We start from the raw sequence: 25877 nt of genomic DNA, 5'->3' as shown, positions 1-25877 counted from the left end.
CCTCTTGGACCAGAAGGCTACTGGGTGAAGGTCTCCGGTCTTCGGGCTTCATTGAGAAAACGCTGCCCCCATGGTAACATATGAGGCATCCGTTTCCACCACAGAAGGTTGTTTGGGATTGGGGTGCAGCAGTACAAGGGTGGTCGTAAAGCATGCTTTTACGTTGTTGAAAGCATGCTCGGCTTCTGGGCTCCAGGTGAATGGCTTGTTTTTTTGTAGGAGTGAAATGCCTGTAAAAGTTTGCAAAGCCCAAGAAAGTATGAACTGCCTCAAGTGAAGGAGAGGGCCATTGAAGGATGGCTTCCACCTTCCTGTTATCCATGATGATGCCTTGGGGTGTCAGGTTAAAGGCCAGGAATTCCACTTTACCTACATGGAAATAACACTTCTCTAACTTTGTGAAAAGGCAATGCTGCTGTAGCCTTTCCAGCACAGCCTTTACATGTGCTGTGTGTTCATGAATGGTTTTGGAGTAGAGCAAGATGTTGTCTATGTAAACAATGGGATAGTCATCCAGTTGTTCTCTTAATTAGTAATTCATGAAAAACTGGAAGGCAGCTGTGGCGTTGCAGAGCCGAAAGGACATGCCTTGGTACTCAAAGAGTCCATATTTTGTGCGGAAAGTGGTCTTCTAATTGTCCCCTTCCTTTACACACATTATATGTTAGGCCCTGCGTAGATCAAGCTTTGTATAGACTGCTGAATCTTTTACCTGGTCCAGGAGCACTGTGTTTTTTTAACCGCAATTCAGATCACAGCCCAGTAGTCAATACATGTTCTTAGGTCCCCCTCCTTCTCCGGGATGAAAAAGAGTGGCGTTGACGCTGGGGAATTGGATGGTCTGATGAATCCATTAGCGAGATATTGGTCTAGATATGTTGACAGGAGTTTGTTCTCAAGAATGTAAGAGCATAGACACATCTGCATGTGATCTGGGCATCTGGAACTAGATCAATCTGACAGTCATATGGTCAGTGTGGTGGTAGTATATTAGCGTGATGCTTCTGGAACACATCCCAGTAGTCCTGTACTCGTTTGGCAAATCTCCGACCAATCCCAGAGTGTGGTCCTCCAATAATGATGGGGTTAGTGCTTGAGATGTGGTATTGGTGTCTGGGTAGCATGTATCCCTTCAAGGCGTTGGGAATGTCAGGGTTCTTTCTCTACAGTTAATCCTTGGATTATGGTGTTTTAACCAGGGAATACCCAGAATGATCTGCACTGATCAAATCAAATGTGATAACGTCTCAATGGATTGACTTGGCAAAGCAGGCTTATTTATTTGGTACAAGAAGTCACTGATCCTGACGTCAGACATGTTCCATTCACCACCTTCACATTTTCTGGCATGTTCATGGGGCGAGTGGGTACCTGCAACTGACTGGCTAGATGGATGTCCATACAATTTCCTACAGCCCCACAATCAATACAGACCTCCAGTCCATACATCTTCTGGGCTTGGTTCTGGAGGGTCATAGTAACAGGAATAACTAAATTTAAGGCCTGTATCTTTCTTTGGCTCGATCTCTACATTTGTCGGCCTTCCTCGTTTTCCAGCAGAGTCTTCTTTGGTTCACTGTCAAGCACTCCCACTGCCTTCTGGGGGGATTTAGCTGGCACTCACGTAAGTGGCCGCCTTCTCACAATAGAGGCAGAGTTGTTTTTGTCTACGATGCTCTTGTTCATCCACAGTAAGAGGGCTTCTGATTCCACCTAATTGCATAGACTCAACTGGGGGCTCATTGTTTCGGTGCACAGGTGCTTCCTTTGGGAAAAACATAAAGGGGGCATGAATCATAGTGAGTACGGTCGGCATTTGTTTCTGAAAGACAGTGGTACAGCTGTACAACTAGCTCTATGAAGTCTTGGCAGCATTATGGCTGGTTTACCACTTGCGCCAACATAGCATTCAGTTCCACGCTCAATCCAAGCTGGAACAGAATAGTACGCTTCTCCTTGGGCCAATTTGTTTCTGCAACCAGTAGGTTGAAAGTAGCGATGTATGCTAGAAGCTAATCGGACCCCTGTTTCAAGGAGAGTATCTCGTTATATAAGGTCTGGATTTGGGCTTTTCGTGAAAACAGTTTCTCCAGCTCCCCTTGAAAGCCCCAGAAACCTTATTTAGCCTTGCCTGGCAATATGGCCTCCCCAGACATCCCAATCTTATGAGATTGTGAAATCTTACAGGATTTCAGAGGAAACAGGTTTTGGCTTCTCGTGCTGGTTTTTGGGGATAGTCTTCCCCACAAGGTCCGTCTCCAGCTCCGCATTAGGTCCTTTCATGACCTGATCCGAAGAGGGGTCTGTGGGTGTGCTGTCCGGATGTGTGCTGTCTAGGCGATCCTGCAGTGGGTGTGGGGAGGATGAGCCCATGGCAACAACAAACTTCCAACCTCTGTGGATGCCTGTCTGCAGAGATCCATGTAACCTCTGTGAACAGCCATTCCACATCTGCAAACAGCCATTCTAGCGCTGCAGATGGGCACCTGAAGTCTTCAACCAGGCATTAAATATTTGTAAGAAGGTATTTGATATCTGCATACAGGGATTCTACATCTGCAGACATGCATTTTACATCCACTGAAGCATTCTATATTTACAGTCATTCTAGACCTGCATACTGGCATTCTACATGGGAGGACAGATATTCACACCTTTCAGAAAAGTGTTCAAACTCAGCCAATAAGCATTCATACTCTGCACACATTCACTCAAACTCAGGCATTCCATGTTCAAAGCTCAAGGGAATCATTTGAACAGGGAACTCACTATGGTATAGAAAGAGGGGCTATTTCAGACTACAGACTTCAAAATACAATTTTGGAGACAAGTCTGGGACTGCTTTTTCAATCATACTAGCAGAAAGCACAAAAAACTCACTGCAGTGATGTCTGTACCCCTAAGCCATCAACACCCGCTCTAAACATGGGAGGGCTGTCTCTCCAAAAGGAGTGAACTCAAAGCTTCTGTCAAAGTAGTGAAACAATGGGGAAGCTGGAGTGCATACATGGCCGCATCCAGGACCCGAGTTCAACCCCTCATCTGATTGCACACCCTTCTCGTAAACTATAATCAGGCAATCATTAGGTTAATGAGGGGAAAAAGAGGGTGAGTTGTTTAAAGAAAGAAGGGACAAGGAAGTGGGGATCAGAAAGTAGGAGTACAGAAGTCACTAAAGTGAGTACCCAGTATTAAGTTGTTCATCCTCAGTCCTTACTTCCTTTTACACACAGGAACAGTTCAAGACATTACAGATTCATTCAGAATGGTACGGCATCAGTGAACAAATTGAGGGCTCAGCCAAAGACATTACTGAGCATAACTCATCCAAACTGCTGCATTAACAGAAAGTGTGAGGAGTAACAATAGCCGGTAAGATAGCTCAGCGGGTTGAGTGCTTGCTGCTGTGTTCTATATGTGAGGTGCAGGTCACAGGTTTGAATCCCTGCAAAGCCAACTCAGCTTTTCATCCTTCCCAGGTCGATAAATGAGTACCAACTTTGGTTGGGATGATAAAAGTATGCAAATATGTTCTATGTACATCGCTTAGGCATAAGTGCTTTATAATTAACAAAAGTACAATCCTAGCTGAGCATTTTTTAAGGAAGATGGCTTGGAAAAGTCAACGTCCCAGCACTAACCACAAGATCTTGGCTCCCCAGAGTGCAAGGGGCAGTAGGAAGAGAGAATCTCTGCACTAAGTAAGATGCTTTAAATCCAAACACTGCTGAGTGGTCAATAGAGGGCGTGTTCTCCCCTTCAGAGGGGATCAGTCCTTGATAGGCAACGAAGAACATATCTAAAGAGTAGGAGGCCCTCACGCATTGCAGATAAAAAGGAAAAGCTCCTCACATCTAAAATGGGAAGAGACAACTACACGTCTAAGAAAGGATTAGCAAAGAACATTGAAGATCAGCTGCAGATGTGAGAAACGCTATTGACTCAGACAGCCATTCAGACCCTACCCTGTTGACGTCGAAGAGATAAGCTTGCGATCAATGGAAGAAGTAGACTGATCGTGCGAGAAGCTGATGACATCACAACTGAGACTATGAAGAAGATGCACTAGACATGAAGCACATATGCATCCCTGCATGAAGCCACACGGACACTTAGATGAAATTGCTCACAGATACAATGAACATGCTAATGACACACTTAGATAGAGGACGGACACACCTTTGCTATGCAGTAACCGCAAGTTTCACAAGAATACATATAAACTGCTTGCTGATGCTAAATGCAATTAACATGAACGGCCATGTAAATCAAAATGGAAGCCACAGCCGCATTGAAATTAATGGAAGGCACTGAAGGGGCTTGAGAACACAGAGGGAAGTCTAAGACGCTTATTTTGCAGAGAAGCGCAGATCAGGCTGTCTGTGCAGCCATTGTGCATATTCTTGCCAAGAACACTGAGGGAGAGAAAGTTTCACATCAGCAGAATAAATAGGAAACCTGTATGTGTAAAAGCTGAAAATCCCCATAAATGTGAGCAGGAAAATTAAGTTTGTGGTCCTTGCACACATGATCTGAACCTGTAAGTCAAAGCCCATTCATCCCAGTCAGACAGAGACCGTTGTTCCCATCCAACTGACGACAGATGAAACAAAAGTTGAAAGCTTAATGTTCTGTCTCAAGGCCTAGAGGATCGGAGAAGGTAGTTCTATTGGGTACAGACAGGACCGTTGCGGCTGTTCACACCCCCTTGAAACATTGCTCATGGGCTAGTTATATTCCAAACCACCATGCCTGAGAAGAACCTCACTAACCAATCCGTACCCACCTTCCACGCCAACTCCTACTTTGTTGCAAGGCCCAATGGTAGAGCTCTAACCGAACATGTTTGTAGTTGCAACATTTAGGAGGTGGTCACAGGAGGAGCCACCTGATAGAGTTTAGCCAATAAGGTTACTAACCCCATATACATCCTAGTTGTAGCCTGCCAAACTAACCAATCCCATCTCACCTTAGGTTTTTGCAATGTATCATTCGTTTGTGACGTCACTGTGCCATAAAACTACCATGACATGCCTGTTACCAGCGAGAGAGAATATTGGAAATCATGTGATGTCCACTTCTTGATCCCTGTTTTGAAAGCTTTTCATTTTCGTTATTTCTGCTGTGCCCAACAGGTCTGACCCTGCCGGGTGCACCGGCCACGGTAGGCAGACTTGTCATGGGAGCACCAGCACCGTTGTTAACGGTGCCAGTGTTCCTGTGTCCCTATTCCCATAGAGTCTCTATGGGAATGGGGATTAACAAATTTGTTGGTGCTTGACTTCCCAGCCGCCGGACTTGGAATAGTCTGGTAGCACCGGGAAGTCGGGCGCCGGTACTCGGAATGAGGCCCAGTGAGTTTTGTCACATTTCTGGACTCTTCCGTTTTTGAGTTTAGGAAGTTTCCCCTGCACTAGTTCCTCTTGCTTGCTTGCTTGTATTACGGGAAATTAATAGACCCTGTGCCTTACTTCAGTTGCTTTGCAGATAAATGCGGCTTACAAACCCAGTAGAGGTAACAACCACCAATCAGGGATAGGGATGCCATTTCTGTGTACAGAGGTAACCCATGGTCATATACTTCACCTGGGCTCTTCAATGTGGGAGCCAGTAAAAGAGACTCCTCAAAAAAGGGGACACCATTTCAGCCGATACACCCTGATTAAAACGATGAAATGTGTAGGTGATAAGCAAGGCAAAGAGGTGGAGGGAGCTCTACAGAACACTGGGAAAAAACCCTGTAGCGGGTAAATAAAAGATCCACTATTTCTACCCACTAAGTGAATAAATAAAAGCTCAAGCTCTGATGCAATGCCCTCTATAAGGTGGTGGAGTCAGATTGTGTTCTCCCAACACTGTTGATTGGATAGCTCCACCTGGGTTTCCAAGATCTAGATGAGTTTATGAGTATCGTTTTCTAAGCTTCCCGTCTCGTTTTCTGGTGTTATCTTTTACCTGTTTCAGTACTTAGAGAACCAGGGAACTTGGTGCAGTCAGGCATCTGGCCTTTGCGCTGAGGTATATTGGATGGACCCTTTCCTTAATGGAAGCAGAACCTACACCCTACATACATGTCACTCCTTTTGTGGACTGAAGTACTGGAGTTGAGGCCCCATACGTCATTCAGATGTTTCATTTTAACATGGTTTATCTCTGTTAGCACAGCGGGTCTGGGGAAAGCTTGGAGCTTTACGCCAGATCCGCACAATAGAAATATTGAACTTAATAGTCGTACAGCCTGACCATGTTACATTGTGGGGCTCTGAGTGCCCACCCTTTAGTGCTTATGAAATCTAATAGCGGTGTGCCTGTGTGTCCGTGCGGGTGTGTGCAAGTGCTTTCAGCTGAGCTTTCCCAGGAAATGTCCTCACACCCATGGGCAAGCAACTGCATCCGGGTCAGAGGGTCAGCAGTGTCCACTATCTGAAGTACAGGCGCCGCTGCAGGGAATCTGGCTTACAGAAGCCAGCCGGAGACAAAAACTGAGCATTCAATGAGGCAACCTGGGTTTCCTGAGGCTAAGGCGGCAAAATGCATTGAATGCTGCATCAAATTGGCAGCTTGGAAAATACACATATAAGGCCTGGGAGCAAAGGGTGCCTCACAAACAATTCTCTAAGAAACATGCACCATGTGTGTGGGTGCATGAATGTAAAAAAACTATTCTGCATGAGCTGCTATAGAGGCAGAGGATTGTGTGACTGAACTACCCCCAGGACAGAAGACTTTGAATTGATCATAACCTCTTGCATTGGTCTGGGCAACCCACCAGACCATTGCTTTTCACCCTGACATGCCATCACAGAATGAGAAAGAGCTTATGCAAAAGAGGCTTGGTCCCTGCCTATGGGCAATGAAGAGTTGGTAATGAACCCGGGCACGGTGGTCAATCTTTGGGAGGCAAAGCTCTGGAAGCTGTCATGTCTGATCTCTATTGAGCCCAGGATTGCAAGGCCAAAGGCTCCGGACAGATCGAAGGCTTCAGAATTTGCTCCCCCTCTGCCACATACTGACCACAGAATGGTGTTCATAACTTTATGAGGATCACCAATATTCGACTCAGTGTGTGGATTTTGGCAAGCATGCGCCTGGCTACTCAGCAACAGTGAAATGCACACTCCTCAAGCCAATGCCTCTTAGCAGTGACGGGAGGTTTGGCCGCAGTTAATCGAGGGAGAATTGGGAGATTTTGTTTTGCCGTATTGTACTGCAAATGTATGTTGGATGTGGGGGATTAGGGAAATAATAAAGTTAGGGAGCGATGGAGGTGCGGGGGTCTCCCCCTGCAGTCATTTGTGGTAAAATGTACTTAAAGAAAATAAATGCTCCCAATTCTGCCTCGATGAAATAAATTGGAAGAAATCACACAGAACCCTTTTAGCTTATTTGAAGTCAGTCAGTATCTCTTCAAAAAGAGTAAAGTCATAGCATTATAAAAGCTACTGTCTAGGAAGCCAGTCCCTCAAGTCATGCGCACCCACCCCCTAAAATACCTTGGTGGCATTGGGACTCCACCAAGACTGCCACACCATGACGATGATCACTTTGTATTGTGGAGGGTGTGAGTGTTGGCCTACGGATTCTGGGGTGTATGGCTGGGATAATGATCTACGACTCTCTGACTGCATGAAGGCAGTACCTCAACAGTTTGCTCTGGTGTGGGAATACGTTAAGGCTTGGTCCTAGTCCTGCAAGGGCTGCAACGCTGCAGTCTTTTGCGCAGAACGAGGCCCAGTGCCAATTCAGGGATGCACTCAATGTAACCATGCACGCAGCATGGACATGACATCCTGGCCCGACTTTTTGAGAAAGAAGCATTTATCAGGGAAAGGGATCCTGAGACAGAAAGGAGATTACATACCTTCTGTGTCATGATGACAAATATCTAACACTGTATATTTGTCATGACGACAAATATTCAACACTTGTGAACGGAGGATAGCACAGAGGCAACGTGCTGATCCCGGAAGCAAGACTATGCAGAGCAACAGAGGTTCGAATCCTGGATTCGTGCTTAGACACCGAACTTAGGTGCGTTATTCATTTTTTTTTTTTAAATACAAAAATTACGGGCATGAGACCCGAGAATATATTCTGCTACTATCTATGTGAGGCTCACCTAGACGGCTTTTCCATTCAGAACCCTAGGTGGTGCAGAATGCAATTTGCCATTGTGGATGGAACACACAACCTGAAGGTTACAAGAAGAAACCCCTGTGGCACTAGAACCGGTTAAATCTCAAGTTATGCATCATAGGCATCTTAAGATGTTCAATAATAATATACAACTGTCAGGACCCTACGGCACCACGGAGGAAAAGAAACACTAAGGATATCAGCGTGGCGGTGCTACCAATCACTGCAGTGGAAGAAAAGGGCATGATGAGGGATGGCTGATCAGGACATGGCCTGGGGTAGGGCACAGGCTGGGTCTGGCCACACCATGCTCATGGGCCTCTTGATTGTTCATGGCCATGGCGGGTGCTTCCTGTCTTTTCTTAGCAGAGCCTCCAATGTGTAAGCAGCAGGGGAAGAGGACACAGAAGTGCATAAGGTCTACTTGATAAGACAAAGAAACACGAAGCAGGGTTACCAATAGGCTGTCCTGGGTAAAGTCTTAGCTTCGGATATCCCGGGATGCACTTTTCATCCTGCACTCGGACACCGTCGGCCTCATGCTTGACCAGGAACTGCCGCTCAGCCAAAGTCAGGAACTCTTCCGTTTTCTCTATGGACATAAGACACTGTTAGGCCAAGGCAATACTTGAACTCAACCTTAGAACCTAGAGTGATGCTTAATCACAAGGAATGAGAGCATAGATTATCGTTTAATTACAGGATGTTCCGAATGATGTTTCAGCCGAATGTTGTCCAGAAATACTTATGCAACCTTCCCTGGGGTTAATATCTCAAATGGTTTTCAATAACAATGCGAAGAAGTTGACAACACAAAATGTCACAAGGACTGGATTCAGTTCCATCGTCCTTAGATATCTATAACAAGACCCAATATAAATATAAATAAATACAATCACATCTGCAGAACTGGTGTCTTTCCATGCACAGTCTATTTTCACTACATCTACACCAGAACCACAAACCCTTCCCGCATTGATCACAATTCTCTCTTTATACCAAAACCAAATGAGTTTTTTCAAATGACAAACCTCACCATCACTAATAATTCAATCGTCCCCACACCACTAAAGCACGCCTTGTTCTTCCCAATTAGACAAACCTAGAGTATACATTTATGTCCCCCATTATAACGCAAATCTATCTTCTTGGAAAGAACAAACTCATGGATGCCCGACAAAACCATGTCAGTCTTCTCTATTACAAGATGGCCTCCACTTTTCACCAGCAATAAGCTAAAGGAATCAGACAGCCTTCTCTTCATTAGCAGCAAGGGCCAGTGTGGCAGCCAATCAGGTTGCTCAGAATGCAGGCTCAATGGCATGATCCAAGCGCGAGTTTCGATCAAACTGGCAGCCACTTGCATTCACCCCTCCATCTTCCCACCTTTTCCCCACCTCTCCCGGTCCACTAGCCACCTCTCTCAGGTCCCCCACCCCACCCAATTTCCTTTTGGCGTAACAGGCAGCCCTGCTGCTCCTCCATTGCTTCCTGGCTGCCTTGAAAATGGAAAAGGGGCTCCACACAAAGCCCTGCTTTCATTTCCAGGACATCCATACTGAGTGAGTATTTGTAACAACAAACAGGTCGTGTTCGTTGACACAAACATATTGCGGTCAGTACCCTGTTTTTTAAACCCGGGGTGCTAATTGCAATAAGAGCGGCAGCAGCTGTCCCGGAAATCGCACCGGGGCCCTTCATTAAAGCCCTCGTTATAACTTAGGTATTGGGCCGTTACCTGCCGATCCAACCATCCGCTGCGATTATAAATGCCATATTAGGCCATGCGTCCCCCGACCAGAATAAAATAGTGCTTATTTTTCAAGAACCCGCCTCCTTCAGTCAAACTTAAACACATATCCATCTTCTTCTGCAGCAGGATGCCGCTCCCTTTCAAAGCTATAACTCTGCTTCGGAACTAGAACTAATCTGCGTCCTTCTAAATAGACATTTTTCTCCATCTCTTTATAATGGAAAACATGGGCTTCATTTAGAAAAAAAAGGAAAAGGTTTGCCAGCCCTAGATTGACTAGCTTCTATACAGTCGAAATGTATATGTATGATCATTAGAGAAAGGGAAGAGAAGAAAAGTTAGAATGAAAAGGGAAAAAGTGGGGAGTAAAAATGAGTGGATGGAAAGTGGAAGTGACATAGAACCAGAATGCACAGCCATCCTCCCCGCAAGAAAACGCATCCTCTTGCCCAACTAGAGCCCCCGCCCCCTGCCTCTTTGACATCTGCGTCCGTCCATCAAGTCCATACCACCCTCCCTTCCAAACTAGAAGCAACACCTCCCAATTCCCAACTTTCACACACCCCACCCCGATAACTATGCTAAACAAGGGTGTGTTCTTCTCGGTTAGTCCCTCTCTCTCCTGGACCTCCTACACCACATCAACCTCTGCCCAAGTAGTCCCAGTCCGGTCATGAATAGCACGGAAACAAGGCTGATGAATCCCAATATTCCATGATTAGGAGACAATTCCATCATACCTCCACCTGGCAATAAATAATGATAACGCAAAGTTATACTCGCTGTTCCATCGTGCGTTATGGGAAGGAGGATGTTTTCTGCATCTTGCAAACCTTTCATAATGATGTCCTTCTGAGTATGCCATGCCCTTCCATAAATGAGCATTGGCGTTAAAGGAAAGATATCAGCAGAGATTGCTGTAGTTGTAGTGGCAAATGAAGAGGACTACCATGGCATGAATGAAGGACCACAACCCAGCATGCTTTCTGCCAGGGGACACAAATTCAAGTTGCAAGCTACAAGCCAGCCAGAAAAGTCACTTGCCACCTCAATTCTATACATACACACAGAACTCCATATCTTACTCGGCCGAGAACCAAACATCACTAGACAATGGCTACTGCTTTGTGCAATAAGGCAGCGACAAGAGTCAGCTCAATGCTGTTACTGTTTTGCAGATAATGGGGGCCCACAACTGAGGTCATATGTCTTAAAATGCCGGAACAGCAATGAAGTGGAAAGAGACCCTCTTAAAGAGACAGGCACAGAATAATAACTGGGATAAAACAAAGCAATGCAATGCAGGGATGTATCAGACTCTGAAAACATGTTTTAGTCGCGCTCTCATATGACGTGACCTCCAGTATGCAGTGATTTAAAAAAATCAAAAACAACTAATCGAATTTTTAACAGACCCAAAACACCTGAAAAATGTTTACGAATTTGTTAAAGCTATATATATATATATATATATATATGTGGTTGGGAATGGGAATAGTAGTTTTGGTGGTGGGCGAAACGTATTAATAAAAAAAAACAAGGGGGGAGGAGGAGTGGTGGCAGAAAACAGCGAAAAAAATATTGTTTTTTTATAGGTATTTTGGGCTTCTTAAAAATGCATTTGTTGTTTTGTGATTCTTTAAAATCACATGTAACCATGACCTCCCTGTGGTTCTTGATGCCGGTGACCATGCAGTGCTTTTCAATTGCTTAGCATAGGTTACTGGGGGCAGAGAATGTTAAACCGGTTTGCGTGCTTCTTGAATGATCACACACACCAAGTCAAACTGGGACCTTTCACATCCAAAATCAGAAGCCTCACATGCGGAGTATTGCAGGGATCAGCGCATCAGCTCATCCTCATCAATATTTGCGCGGCCACATGGGCCTGACTCATGAAAGTATTAGAGACCTCCGTCTGTATGTATACACAAGATACTCAGTTTCACCTTGCCTTATTTGAGAGTTCCGATGTGATTTTACCGAATGAAAAAACATAGTGTTACATTTCAGAGTGGTCAAAATACAGAAAAAATACCGATTTGTTTTTCTTTTTTTTTTAACGTGGGGGGTCCCCTTAATCCCACCGTTTTTCTATCCTCTTAACCCCACCCTTACCCCATCCCTACCCATTTTAATCCTTTAACCCACTACATATATATATTTAATTAACATTTTTGGTATTTTTTCGGTATTTTGACTTTCGGTGAAACTTACCACTCTGCTTTTATTTTCGGTAAAATGACTGGGTACTGATCCGATGGCCACCATCATATAGCGTCAACCATACAACATGGTAAAACAGTGGCTGCACCAAAATTCTCTGTATCTGAAGGTTTCAAAAACCAATGTGGTCATGGGTCCGTCCAGTAGCACCCACAACTCTCCCCTTTGATCCATTGGGTGCGCCTAAGAAGTTAGCTGTAGATACAAAATCAGGATGTTCGGCTTTCTTCATGGTTTCCTCTCGATTATCCAATTATCCTCAACAATGACCTCGTGTGTTGCTCTAGCATGTCAGAATTAGAATATCACAGTGCCATGTACATTGCGCTGTCCCTGACATCAAGGATTACATTCCTTGGAGCCCAAATCCTTGCAGGCCAGGTTAATATTTGTTCTGGGAGTCACGACTCACAACTCACCAGCACTATCAGCACTCCACTGGCTGCTCATCAAGACGAGAAGGTAAGTTATACCTTTGCTTTATACGGCAGCACTATAAGACGCGTCCCACCTCTCGGGCGGCACACATGTATTGTATTCCTCCAACTTCATGGACTAAACTCTCCAGTACAGTTTGCTACATAGCATTCACAGCACAGAGATGGAATTAATCTAAACCCATCCCTTTTCCATCTTCCTCTAAATGTTCCCTTCCACATTGACTCTGTGAATCTTCGGGAGTCAGGCTTGGCAATCCCAGAAATATTCCAGGATCTGTATTGGGTCAGTACTTGCAAACTAGAAAACAGAAAACTAGCCCAAACTCTACAAGGATCCACTTGAGCACACATCAAGCCCATCACAGAGACACAAACCATCTCAGAAACTGGCTTCGTGAAAATTCCCTTCCTTTTGTTAAAAACATTCTGCTAATAGAAATGGCTGTTGTAGTAGGTCCCTAGCATAGGCAACCAAAAGGCAGCAGGTATATAGCATAGGCAACAAAAAGGCAGTAGGCAACAAAAAGGCAGTAGGTATATAGCATAGGCAACAAAAAGGCAGTAGGCAACAAAAAGGCAGTAGGTATATAGCATAGGCAACAAAAAGGCAGTAGGTATATAGCATAGGCAACAAAAAGGCAGTAGGCAACAAAAAGGCAGTAGGTATATAGCATAGGCAACAAAAAGACAGTAGGTATATAGCATAGGCAACAAAAAGGCAGTAGGCAACAAAAAGGCAGTAGGTATACAGCATAGGCAACAAAAAGGCAGTAGGTATATAGCATAGGCAACAAAAAGGCAGTAGGTATACAGCATAGGCAACAAAAAGGCAGTAGGTATATAGCATAGGCAACAAAAAGGCAGTAGGCAACAAAAGGCAGTAGGTATATAGCATAGGCAACAAAAAGACAGTAGGTATATAGCATAGACAACAAAAAGGCAGTAGGCAACAAAAAGGCAGTAGGTATACAGCATAGGCAACAAAAAGGCAGTAGGTATATAGCATAGGCAACAAAAAGGCAGTAGGCAACAAAAAGGCAGTAGGTATATAGCATAGGCAACAAAAAGACAGTAGGTATATAGCATAGACAACAAAAAGGCAGTAGGCAACAAAAAGGCAGTAGGTATACAGCATAGGCAACAAAAAGGCAGTAGGTATATAGCATAGGCAACGAAAAGGCAGTAGGCAACAAAAAGGCAGTAGGTATATAGCATAGGCAACAAAAAGACAGTAGGTATATAGCATAGGCAACAAAAAGGCAGTAGGCAACAAAAAGGCAGTAGGTATATAGCATAGGCAACAAAAAGACAGTAGGTATATAGCATAGACAACAAAAAGGCAGTAGGCAACAAAAAGGCAGTAGGTATACAGCATAGGCAACAAAAAGGCAGTAGGTATATAGCATAGGCAACGAAAAGGCAGTAGGCAACAAAAAGGCAGTAGGTATATAGCATAGGCAACAAAAAGACAGTAGGTATATAGCATAGGCAACAAAAAGGCAGTAGGCAACAAAAAGGCAGTAGGTATATAGCATAGGCAACAAAAAGGCAGTAGGCAACAAAAAGGCAGTAGGTATATAGCATAGGCAACAAAAAGGCAGTAGGCAACAAAAAGGCAGTAGGTATATAGCATAGGCAACAAAAAGACAGTAGGTATATAGCATAGACAACAAAAAGGCAGTAGGCAACAAAAAGGCAGTAGGTATACAGCATAGGCAACAAAAAGGCAGTAGGTATATAGCAAAGGCAACGAAAAGGCAGTAGGCAACAAAAAGGCAGTAGGTATATAGCATAGGCAACAAAAAGACAGTAGGTATATAGCATAGGCAACAAAAAGGCAGTAGGCAACAAAAAGGCAGTAGGTATACAGCATAGGCAACAAAAAGGCAGTAGGTATATAGCATAGGCAACAAAAAGGCAGTAGGCAACAAAAAGGCAGTAGGTATATAGCATAGGCAACAAAAAGGCAGTAGGTATATAGCATAGGCAACAAAAAGGCAGTAGGCAACAAAAAGGCAGTAGGTATATAGCATAGGCAACAAAAAGACAGTAGGTATATAGCATAGACAACAAAAAGGCAGTAGGCAACAAAAAGGCAGTAGGTATACAGCATAGGCAACAAAAAGGCAGTAGGTATATAGCATAGGCAACAAAAAGGCAGCATCTGACATCCTTTTGTATGATACCATTTCTTATGCATTTAAACATTTTCTTCACTTTTCCTTTCTTTGTATCTCACTTTCCTGTGCTTATTTCCTCCCTGGAGGTAAGGCTTCCAACAGGGCAAGCTGGGACCACTCACCTGACCTGACCTGACTTTCCAGGATCCCGTGCTGAAGCGCAAGCAAGGCTGGCAGTGACCAGCAACAAGGAACCTGCCACAAAGTTCACCAGATGCCTGTAGAGGCTGTCACTCAGTGGAAGCATCTAAATGTGTCTTTTTTAGTAGTGTCAACGCTGGCCATAGAGGCAGCCCACACCATTTCAAGAGCTTTAAAGATGTTCTTCTGGCTCACTGCAGGGGCCGCCGTATACCTCATCGCTCTCAAGACTGTTACCACCATTGGTAACTGCCTGCTCTGTGATCATCGCATCTCTCCAGCTACCCCGTCATAGGGCAAACCAGCATCACGTGCAGAGGCTTACCGATAATGGTGGCACGCATTCTGGTGATCGCTCTAGATCCAGCCCCGCGTGTCTAAGGTTCACCCATGATCCCCCAGCACATGCCAGCCCACATGTGAATAGGAGACGGTAAGTATGATCTAGAAGTCGCGGAGTACCTGCATCGGATCGACCAGGACAGCGGATAGCCAGAGAGGGCTTAGGGACTGCAGTGGGGAAAACATTGACAGGGTGAGGTCCTCCTTGGTTCAGGGATGTGGCCTCAATGAGCCATCTCCCTATTATATACTCCAAAGGACCGAGAAGGCCAGGGCAGCTGTGAATCAAAAGGGTCAAGCCACAAAAGCTTTTCCAGGAGTATATAAGAATTCTATCTGGAAAAGGTAGCAAATGCGGCCATCGAAAATTACGCCTGTTTACAAAAGTACTTTCTTGTGACTTCCCCAAAAAATAACTCGTTTTACCAATATGTGCATTGAACATGGGCATAACAGTGCAAAGTCACAAGGTAAAAGGTGTACAAACAACAGTATGGGCCTCATCACGACCCAGGCGGTAAGTTACCGCCTGGGCCGTGACTTTACCACCATGGCGTAAACTACGTTTACGCCATGGTGGTTGGCGGACTTACCGCCCCATTCGGACCTTGGCGGGGCGGTAAGTCCCCAATCCCCATTTACCCTTCCCCATTCCCATTTTTGCCCCATAGGGTATAATGGGAGTGGGGAAGGCGTTAATTACGCCACCGTAAATTACGGTGGCGTAATTAACTCCATGGTCCCTTAGCGCCATGGATTTTAACACCTGCTAAAAGCAGGTGTTAAATTCGCCATGGCGCTAAAGGACCTCGTACTCAGGCGGTAAGGGTCGGCGCTGTTTACGGCGCCGTAAACCCCTTACCGCCTGGGTCATGATGAGGCCCTATGTGTCTGTGTTAAGGGTGTGTGTTTGTGTATGGGAAGTATGTCAACACTCAAAGCAGTGTAACTTAATATTTATTCACAAAAGTTCAGAGTTCTCTTTGAAAACTTTGTGAACAATTGGAGTAACGCCTGGATAATATTGGCCTACAACCCTCCAGGCTGGATGAAATGGCTTTAATAAAGGAAGTCTGGCAAGCTACAATGCCAGATGGATGTGGAATGTTCTGGCAGGGGATGTGGGAACCCATAGCACTAGATTCCAAGGGACGCGCGTGAGGTGGGGGTCGATGGCTGACACAGAATTATCTTATTTGAAGCAATTAAGTGGTATCGATGGGACAAAGGTACCCTATCTTTATTCAAGCTAACCAAAGAGCTCTAAGAGTGCATAGGGGACACCCAGTAGATTAAAAATGGCCGTGGGACAGCAGCAGTAATCACGGGCGACCCCCCTTCCCCAAGGCATGAGGCAGCCCAGAAGATAAAGGGCAGCTGGTCATGCCTGTTATCACGGGCGCCCCCTCCCCCCCAGGGTGTGGGGCTGCCCAGACGATGTACAGAGGCCATGGTGATGATTGTGCAGACACCCACCCTGACTTAGGGACCCCCTGGGACACTAACGCTGTGCGGGCAAACTGCGGTGCGATCGGGTGGACCCACATGGTGGACGGGGCCTCCCGTAAGACCAGCAAGAGCAGGGAGGCCAGCCCTGCAGACTCGGGAGAATAATGGCAGCCATATTTACATCAGGGAGCAGACGCCCATTAACCACCAAGAGACAGAGACTAGTCACTATAATATGTTTGTATATGTTATTGTTAGTGTTAGATTAACCCCTTAAGTGCCAAGGACGAGTATGCTCGTCCGTTTTGCAGACGTGCATAATAGCCTGGCACTTAAGATGTAGGTTTAGATGAATGCTCATATTTATTTATAGTGGTGTAATTAATAGTTATGAGGGATAGTCAATGTTAATAGTTAAGAAGGAGAAATGTATATAGTGTGGGGTAATTGCTTAGAAAAGAGGGGAGGGACAGAGAAAATGAAATGGTATGTGTACCCTGGTAAGGGAAGTGACAGCCTATCTGAGGCCACCTAGGGGTGGGACGACCCATTGGGGCCATCCCCCACCCCTTCTATAGTGCATGGTGACAGAAATAGGTCAGAGTTCTCTTTGGTCTGTTACATTTTATGGATCCCCATTCACCCCGTGTAAGGGAGTGTGGTCTGATGGAGCCAATCCCTTTAAAAAGGACTCACTCCAGGAAAACAGGGAATATTTCATAAGAAAATTAATTCATGTTTTTATAAATAAAGAGGCGTCCCCATTGGGATCCCTAAAAAAATACACCTTGGTGTCTGTGTCTTATGAGGGAGCACGTAAGAACTTAGGGCGTAGCCCATCTCTTGTTTAACAGTGATGTTATTTTCAGCTGCAGCTCCCCTCCCCAACCAGCTGACCTCGGGGGTGGGTGTGGTTGGTTCCATGGCAACTGTCTCTAGTCTGGGGTGAAGGAATTGTTCCCTTTGCCCCAGACCAGGGCCAGAAATCAGGAGCTACATTCACTACATTCACCTGCCAATTGTCTGCCCATCTCTCTCCTTCATTTTCTCTCAAAACTGCTGGATAGTGTTGCGTAAACTCCAGTCTCCTCTCACCTAAATCTACATTCCTTTCTCCATCCTCTACAATCTGGCTTCTGTCCCTCCCAGACAAATGAACAGCTTTTATTTGCGTTTCTAACTCTGTTCTCTCTGCCCACCGCCTTAAATACTCCTCTATTCTCATGCTTCTTGATCTATCAACCACATTCAACACGGTTTACCATCCCACCATTCTTCCTACTCTCGTCACTTGGAGTTTTTCTGGTTCTGTTCTGCAGTGGTTTCATTCCAATATTTCTTGTTGTATCCTTTCTGTCTCCTGGGCCAGACAAACCTCTTCTGCCCGTCCCTTTCAATTCAGGGTTTCAAAGGGTTCTGTACTTGGTCCACTCCTTTTTTCTCTCTTCATGATTCCTGTATCTGACCTTGTTTCTACATTCAGTCTATCCAGTCACTTCTATGCTGATGACTCTCAAATCTTGCTGTCCTTTTCCTCTTTCACTAATTCTCTCTGTTGTTCCACTGTCTCTGCCTGCCTTTTAGCTATCCAAACATGGATGCACCAAAACGTTCGTCATCTTAATCAGACTAAAAAAGAAGTCCTCTTGTTTCCTGCCTTTATTACTACCCCTCCAACCCCCCAGCCAACTATTTTCCCCTTCCCTGCTCCCCTTTTCTACTTTGGCTCGCAATCTAGGTTCTACTTTCAATTCTTTCTTTTTCTACACATATCTCCAACACTTCTTGTACGTGCCGCTTCCATCTTTCTAATATTCGCTGCGCTCTTGCCTTTCTTTCCTTTCACACTGCTAAACACCTCACCACTTCTCTCTTCTTTTCTCCCCTTTACTACTGCTCTGTCCTAATTGGTCTCCCTGTTTCCCATCTTGCTCCTCTGGGTTCAGTCTATGAAGCTTCCATTGGAGTTATGTCTTTGTGCTTCTATTTCTGCTCCTCGAGCCTCAAACTCTCTCCTCTTTTTTCACTTGCGGATTCTTCATCCTTTTCTCTATACTGTGTTCAAAGGTCTTCATGGACCTGCCTTCCCATACCTCTCTCCCCCCGTTTCTTTACACTCTGCTCCCGCTCTCTTCACTCTGAATTCTTAGACTTACTCTCAGTTCCCAAACCTCCTTGTGCTCCCTCTGGTTTCTGTTAATTCGCTTTATAAACCCCTAAACTCTGGAACTCTCTTCCTCTCCCTCTGAACTCCTTTCTGCATATCTTTCATACATGCTTGAAGACCCATATATTAACTCAAAATGAATGTCTCCTTTGTGGGCTACATTGACCCACTGAACAGAATTTCGCCAAAACCAAGCTGCATTTGCGCAGAAACAGCAAAATGGTTGCGCTGGTTCCAGTGAGCACCATGGCCTTAAAACTGTGTTTTGCAGCAACAACAAATATTGCTGCACCATCTTGCCAAGCATACATTGGGCAGGATGGAACAAGGGGACACACTGAGGGAGCGTGCCAGTGTGTTCTGACACATTCAAATGGAATAAAGTGAAAAGGCAGTACTGCTTTGCTGAAAGCCCAAAATCCCCATTCAAAAGGAAACTTTTTCACCTTTAAAAAGACACTATTTCCATCTGTTCTTCCTTAAACCACTGTGATTAATAAGGCCCTGCCATGCCAAGTATATCTCATTGTGCTTCAGCAAAACCAAGCATGATTTCTGAATGACAGGCTCTGTCAAACCAACTCTGAGAAAAATCAACAAGGAACTTCATTTTTCGCACTCAGGAAAACACGTTAATTTATTTACATAAAGTATTAAAGCTCAGTAGTTCAAAGAGATTCCAGCTATCTGGGCCATATCAGGTTCAATGTATCTGTGATTCAGACAAAACTCCTGCATTCAAGAAAATAACTATGGCTGCAAGACAGTGTGGGAATCTGATGGAGATGCAAAATCGAATTTAAAATGAAATGCCTGCTTTTCACCACACGTGTATAGAAATGTGCTTTGCAAACTAAAAAGGAGAAAAATGCCAGTTTTGTTACGCTCACCTGGTATCCACGGGGATGCCACCCAGCCCTGGTTGGATGATTTGCACTCTCGAACCCTCTCCCGGTCCCTTGGTAATGCCTCTGGTTAAAGATGGGTCTGCAATATAGGAGAACTGGATTCAATACCAGATTGTCTTTATGTTTTCCCACCTCCCTTGGCCTCAACTCCTTCCTCCCCCTTGGGCCTTCTCCTCACCTTAATATTGTAAAAGGTGGATTCTCCGTCCTGCTCCTCGTGGCAGGGGCGCGTAGATGTGGGGATGAGCAGCGACCAAGTTACTTCACTGGTGCAAGCCCCCCTGTGGGAATCCAGGCCTGCTGCGACTCTGTAGGTTTACTGCTTACAGTCTTTATATGCAGTTCTTATGTTCCGTTTAGTTCGAATAATAATGTCTTGCTTCTTTCCTTTTAGGTATGGAAAGGTATTTTGGTGTTGTCATGCAGTTTGAAGATGAGCATGGGCCGGTAGGCGAATGCGGTGTGTGCGCGATGCTGTCTGGTGAGTAATGCGCGATGCGCTGCACAGTTTCGCCTTTTATATTGCTAACCTGTGTCTTTTCTCTCCTTGCAGGTTGCGATGTTCCTTGTCGAGCACCGTAATGTTCTAGCAATGATACTGACCAGGAGATGACTACCCAGGTAAGAATTGTGTGTCTTTCTTCATTCGGGAGGAAACGTGAGTAAACGCTTACTAATGCTGTCTTTCTTTCTCCTCTTTCCAGGTTATGGTATTCCAGGATGCAGGTGGTGCCGGATGATGGAGTTCGTACCTTCAGGTGAGTGGAACTGAAGTCAGCAATGGATCGAAGACAGGATACTGTTCCAGGTTAATTTCGTAGTGTTCTTTCTCTCTCTGCAGGTCCTTGGTTTCAGGTAAGCTGGCATCAAAGAACTGGACACAGTGAGCGTTACGCTGCCCACAGCAGAATAACGCAAAGCATGTTCTGCTGTTTGGGTGTGGTTTAAATATTCTCAGGTAATGTAGTCCAGGTAAAATAGTCCCAGGCCTGCCACACCCAAAAGACTAGACCACATAGCTCAGTTCCTTGTAACTGAGCTATGTGTGTGCCTCCATGTTGGCTGAACCCCCCCCCCCAAGTTAAATAGTCCCAAGTAAATAGTCCCATTCTAATGTTGGTCTTCATGATGGTTATGACCTGGCGCCAAAGGCACCAGGACTGACTCCAAGAGAGTCTTGGATGAGGATTTAAGGCCTTTGACCTGGCCCTAACTGGAAGACTGACTTGCCAGTGAGGGCCAGGGGCAAGGGTCATGACAGCTTAAAAGTAAACTGTTGAATGAAAGCCTGCCTTATCTAGCAATGTGAAGGGGTTTTGTTGCTAGTGATAATACACACATGAGCTATTTTATTCCACAAGTTTGTTTTAATTCAGGACCCAAAATAAGAAAATAAAGGTTTTAAACCAACTGGGCTGGAGTTTGCAAGCTCTAAAAAAAACTGGTTATTCCAGTTGGCAGAGCCAAGGCTTCCCCCCAGAGGAAGGGAACCACCATAAAAACTCTCAGCAGAGACTAACATCCCAACGATAATTACTAGGTTGGAAAGAATTTAGTCTGGGCTGAAACCCCCGACAATGGAACTCCCAGTACAAGAAAGTGTGAAGTTGGAAAGGAGAAATAAACATTCAATCAAGCTATAACCCCCACCTTTCTCTGGAGGAAATGACAGTTGATGGCAGCTGAAGAAAGAAAAAATGGTCCTGTGACAGACAAAGGACTGCCATTTTCTTCCAAAGACTATTTATGAATACAAATGTAAATACTTTTATCTCTGCAGCAAGACTGTAAAAATGTAAAAATGTTGCAGTTTAAAAGTGATTTTATGGGCTTCATTGAAGACATGGTAGAATTCACGGACCCATTGGCAATAGAAATGACAAAGAATCAGGGATTACAAGGAAAGTATCCGTGATGCCAATGCAAATTTTTATACTTACATCCCTTATGTTAATCCGCACATTTGTATAAAGTTATGGAATTTTAGGCCGAATTGTTCATACTCAAAATTACCAAAAAGTATTAAAAGGGAGAAACAATGTCTCACAGATTGCAGAGTTGGAGTGCTATGCTCTATATAAAATAAGTAACCTGTGTATATAATTAGCTAAGAGATTTCAATTGTATAAATGTACCGTTTGTGGCAAAATCGGATTTTGGCTAAAATAACTGTGGGAGGTTTTTGAACATTGTAAACTCACAACATAAATCTGACATCATTCTCTTGAAATCCAACCAGCTTAGAGCGAGGCGGGAACTAGCACCCCTGGCCAATCCAGTAGTTGAGAGGCGTGCTTAGCTAAACCTGCCCAGCCATATACTTTGGTGATGTCACTATGCATTATAAATAAGAGTCCCTGACAAGACTCTAGACAGACACATACTCTTCCTGATTTTCCGGTGTGGCGTTCCTGTTCCATTCATCCTGCTGAGTCCAGATCCCAACTACAAGGCCAAAGCATTGCTGACCCTACTCCAGGGCCCACTGCAAACCTAAGCATTGTTGATCCTATCCCAGCATGGCCTCAATTCTGAAATCCCGCTAAAATTCCCAAATAACAAAAGGGGAAAGCTGTGGTATTCTTGTGGAAAGCATCCTGAACCAGCCTGGCTTGCTGCCCACTAACTGTTGCCCTCTAACTGCATCCAGCTGACCTTTAGTATCCAGTGACCAGAATTGCCACTCCGCTGTCCTTGCCATCCAGTGACCAGAACGGGCCAGCTGTTTTCCTTCGCCAGGCGCGCAGCCGTGTGGAGACCAGAACCTGTTGACGGTCCAAAATCCCAAACTAAAAGTGGACTGTAAGTATAATCCCTAACCCATAGAAACCCATAACCTATCTTGTCTTGCCTTTGTCCTTATCCCACTCTCTAAGCCATCCTATCCTGATAACGTGTTAAAAACTGTTCGAATTATCTGTGCCCCCTGCCTGTGACTTTCTAAAGTGCTAGCACCATCTCTTTTCAATTTTGTCTTGTGTAATCCTTAAACCATTAGTCCTATTTTGAGTCATCGGACTTGTTTCCGCCAGGGTTGGGCGCTGGGGTAACGGGGTTCAATTCATGAATCAACCTTGGATCTTACTGTGTCCATCTTTGGTGGTCTAGCCTGAATACTCTAGTTTAGAGTAAAACGGTTCTTGTCACAACTGATTTCCTTTCCTATTTCACGGCTTCATTTTGCTCAAAGCGCACCTTTTTATATCTTGCATAACTCATCCAGTTTCATAGCTAGAGACCTATCTTCTACTCTAGAGTTTCCCTGTGATATATATCTATCCCTCAACCCATAAACAAACTCCAAATCCGAGTATTTCAACCGTATTTATTAAGTTTTACATGTGTCATTTTCCTGCAACATTTTTTTTAACTTTCCACTCGGTTTTCAATTGTATGCTCTTGGTAATCCATTGATTGTGATTGTTAATGTCTATGCATTGTTGCTTTAGGGAGAAAGTGTAATTACCTTAAAGTTTTAACCGCACATTCATTATTTATTCGTCAATTTTGAGTGTCATTTGCTAACATTGCAAGGGGTTTAAAATCCGTTTTCCACTCTGATTTGGTGAGGGAAGGTCAGATTTGGATTCCGTTTTCTGCCTCTTATTGCTGATTACCTGCTGTGTCTTTCTATCCATTCAGAATTGATTATTTGTGGCTGGAGAGAACATTGCAGGGGGAAATCCTAACTTGGATGCTATCTTTCCTAAATAAAAAAGTGCTTCTATTCCCTGGTGTTTTGGATAGGTTCCACTAGAAGGTTAAACCAAGTGTATTGTTTACATCCTCATTGTAATTATCACCCCATTGGGGATTGCTGCCCCATATTAAAGATTGTTTGATTTCTTTTGAATTTTAAAATAAATAAATATTGCATTTTACCAACCAGCCTGGTTCATGGTACTATTTGTCACTGAAGGGTAACCCAGTATTCTAGGGTGGTTCAGCTGAAGCCGGGTCTGCCGAAATGTTTGCATGTGCCATTGTAATTTTGTCTGTGAAAGCTTGTTGGATGTTAGAACAGTCATCAATAGTAGGGGAAAAAAGGTCTGGCTTCAAGTGCAATTTCTCCAGAGCTTTCAAAATTTCAAACAGTTTCCTAGTGCTGTTGGAAGAGCCCTCAATTTCAACATTAAATATTTTTTTCTTAGCTTTGAAAATATTATGCCTATACTGTTTTTCTATGTTCTTCCAAATGATTTTGTTTTCAGCCATCTTGTTTTTATTCCAATGACGTTCCGCTGTCCTCTTCTCCTGTTTCCACTGAGAACCAACTATGGTGGTTTTGCCTGTCCTTAACCATCTTGGTTTTACCAGGTGCTATATTATTAAGCATGTCCGTCATAACAAAATCATATCTTGAGGCCAGAAATTATGGTGGATCAAGGTCTGGTGTGCTTGTCATGATGTTGTATAGGCAATTGTTAAGATTGGTGTAAAGATACCGGTGGGGGGTGCCTGTACTTCCGCTCTCTATATGGTAGAGGAGAGGCACAGAGGACCCCAGCCACGATTCTCTATTCGGTAGCAATGGACGAGCAATCAAGGCCTAGCTTCTCGGGAGGTGATGCAAGCTGGTTCTTAAGTACAGTGTAGTTCTCGAACCCCCACAAAGGAATGTCCACACACTATTACTGAAAACACAGTCTTTATATAATTAATATTCAAAGGTATGTACACGATCACAATAACGCACTTTGTACTCAGAAATCAATGATGATAAATAAATACAATTCTAAAGTGGTACCACCAATATTTTCAGATCTCATTAAAGTGCATCAACTATACTGTTAGAATGTCACACAGATCAATAACAAGGACACCAGCAATAGAGATAGGAAAGAACGCAAGATGGTTGAAACAATAGGCAGAGTTCTGGCCCCTACCACTAGACACAGTTCTGTGTGGATATCCCCCCACCTGGGCAACCTGTAAAATAAAGATATATAGCACAAGCCCAGTCCATATATTGTTCACTAGTCTTATTTCCTCCGATAAGGTTTTACCCCCCAATGCACCTGGTGGAGTAGAGTTCTTTGAAGACATGTCGAAGGATCATTCTTGAGTGACTCCCTTTAAAGCAGGAGCCACGGATCGTCGAGAGGCATCGAAGATGGTGAACTTGTCGTCAACGGCGGCGATGAGAAGTTCAAGGGTGCCGAGACCATGACGTCGATCCAGGCGGTGCTCGTCAGCGACGTCCTGCGAGGATGAGGTGTGCAGGGCACCTCGGCGATGGATTGTTCAGGACCGCAAAGAGTTTCAGAAGGACTGTGGCCCAACAAGGGCGTCAAGTCGTCAAAGTCTTTGTGGCCTTCAGGTGGCAGGAAACCCACCAGCGGATTCTCCTCGGCGCGTTGGTCGTCCTTAACTTTCTCTGGCGGGACAAAGCAGTCGACGTTGCGGACAAGGGAGTCGTTCGATTCAAATGTTCTTAGGCAAAGGAGCGGGCGGCTCCGGTCGCCGGCAGCACGGCGTCAAGTGGTCCCCACGACTGGGCAACGCAACTTCGACGGGCCTCCAGCGGTTACACATACCTGCAAACCCTGGTCCACGTCAATGGACTTCGACAGCGGTGAAGTCTGGGTGCTTTGCTTCGTTCTCCTCAGCGGTCCCGTCTCGGGTCAGCAGCCTTTCGAGGGTCCCTCGGAGCACGGGAAGAGGGCGCCTTACCAGGTCCTCTCTCGGATCAGTCTTTGACGAGTTCGGTACCTTTCAGATCAGGTCGAAGCAAATGCAACAGCAAGACTTCTTCTTCCAGCTGGGCGTCGAGGATCAGCAGTTCCAGTTACTCTTCAAGTGTAGACACAGCTTCTGAACGCTTCTGAACAATTTCCAGTGGTGAGAGGTCCCCAGATATACTATCTTGTCTCTCATCCACACTGCTGGGTCACAGGCAGCAGCCAATCATACAGAAGGGCATTCATGCGGTCAGTCAGCCAATCAGGCACAGAGGGCATTCAGGCCATCCTCCTCCCTCTCAGACACTCACAACAAGGAATGTGGATTGGGACAAGTACCCAGCCATTCAACACTACACACCGCATTCAGGCCAGTTTCGGGCAGGGCTGTCTCAATCTTTGTCTCTCATACCAGAAACCAGACAGCCACAACAAGAAGTGCATATTGGTCACA

The 25877-nt window shown here is 44.9% G+C and overlaps 1 protein-coding gene across 1 annotated transcript in view; it reads right to left on the bottom strand.

The window, feature by feature from the left end:
* LOC138447679 (anoctamin-10-like) overlaps positions 1-25877 on the bottom strand; it is a 221506-nt gene that overhangs the window by 128532 nt on the left and 67097 nt on the right. The window contains exon 4 of the mRNA XM_069603947.1: positions 8594-8728. Within this exon, the coding sequence (XP_069460048.1) occupies positions 8594-8728 (135 nt within the window). The remainder of the gene's footprint in view (positions 1-8593; positions 8729-25877) is intronic.

This window comes from Ambystoma mexicanum, chromosome 1p (genome assembly GCF_040938575.1).
Source record: "Ambystoma mexicanum isolate Mex_15411 chromosome 1p, UKY_AmexF1_1, whole genome shotgun sequence".
NCBI classification, from domain to species: Eukaryota; Metazoa; Chordata; class Amphibia; order Caudata; family Ambystomatidae; genus Ambystoma; species Ambystoma mexicanum.
Note: the sequence above shows the minus strand (reverse complement) of the source record. Positions and strands in the feature narration are given on the sequence as shown.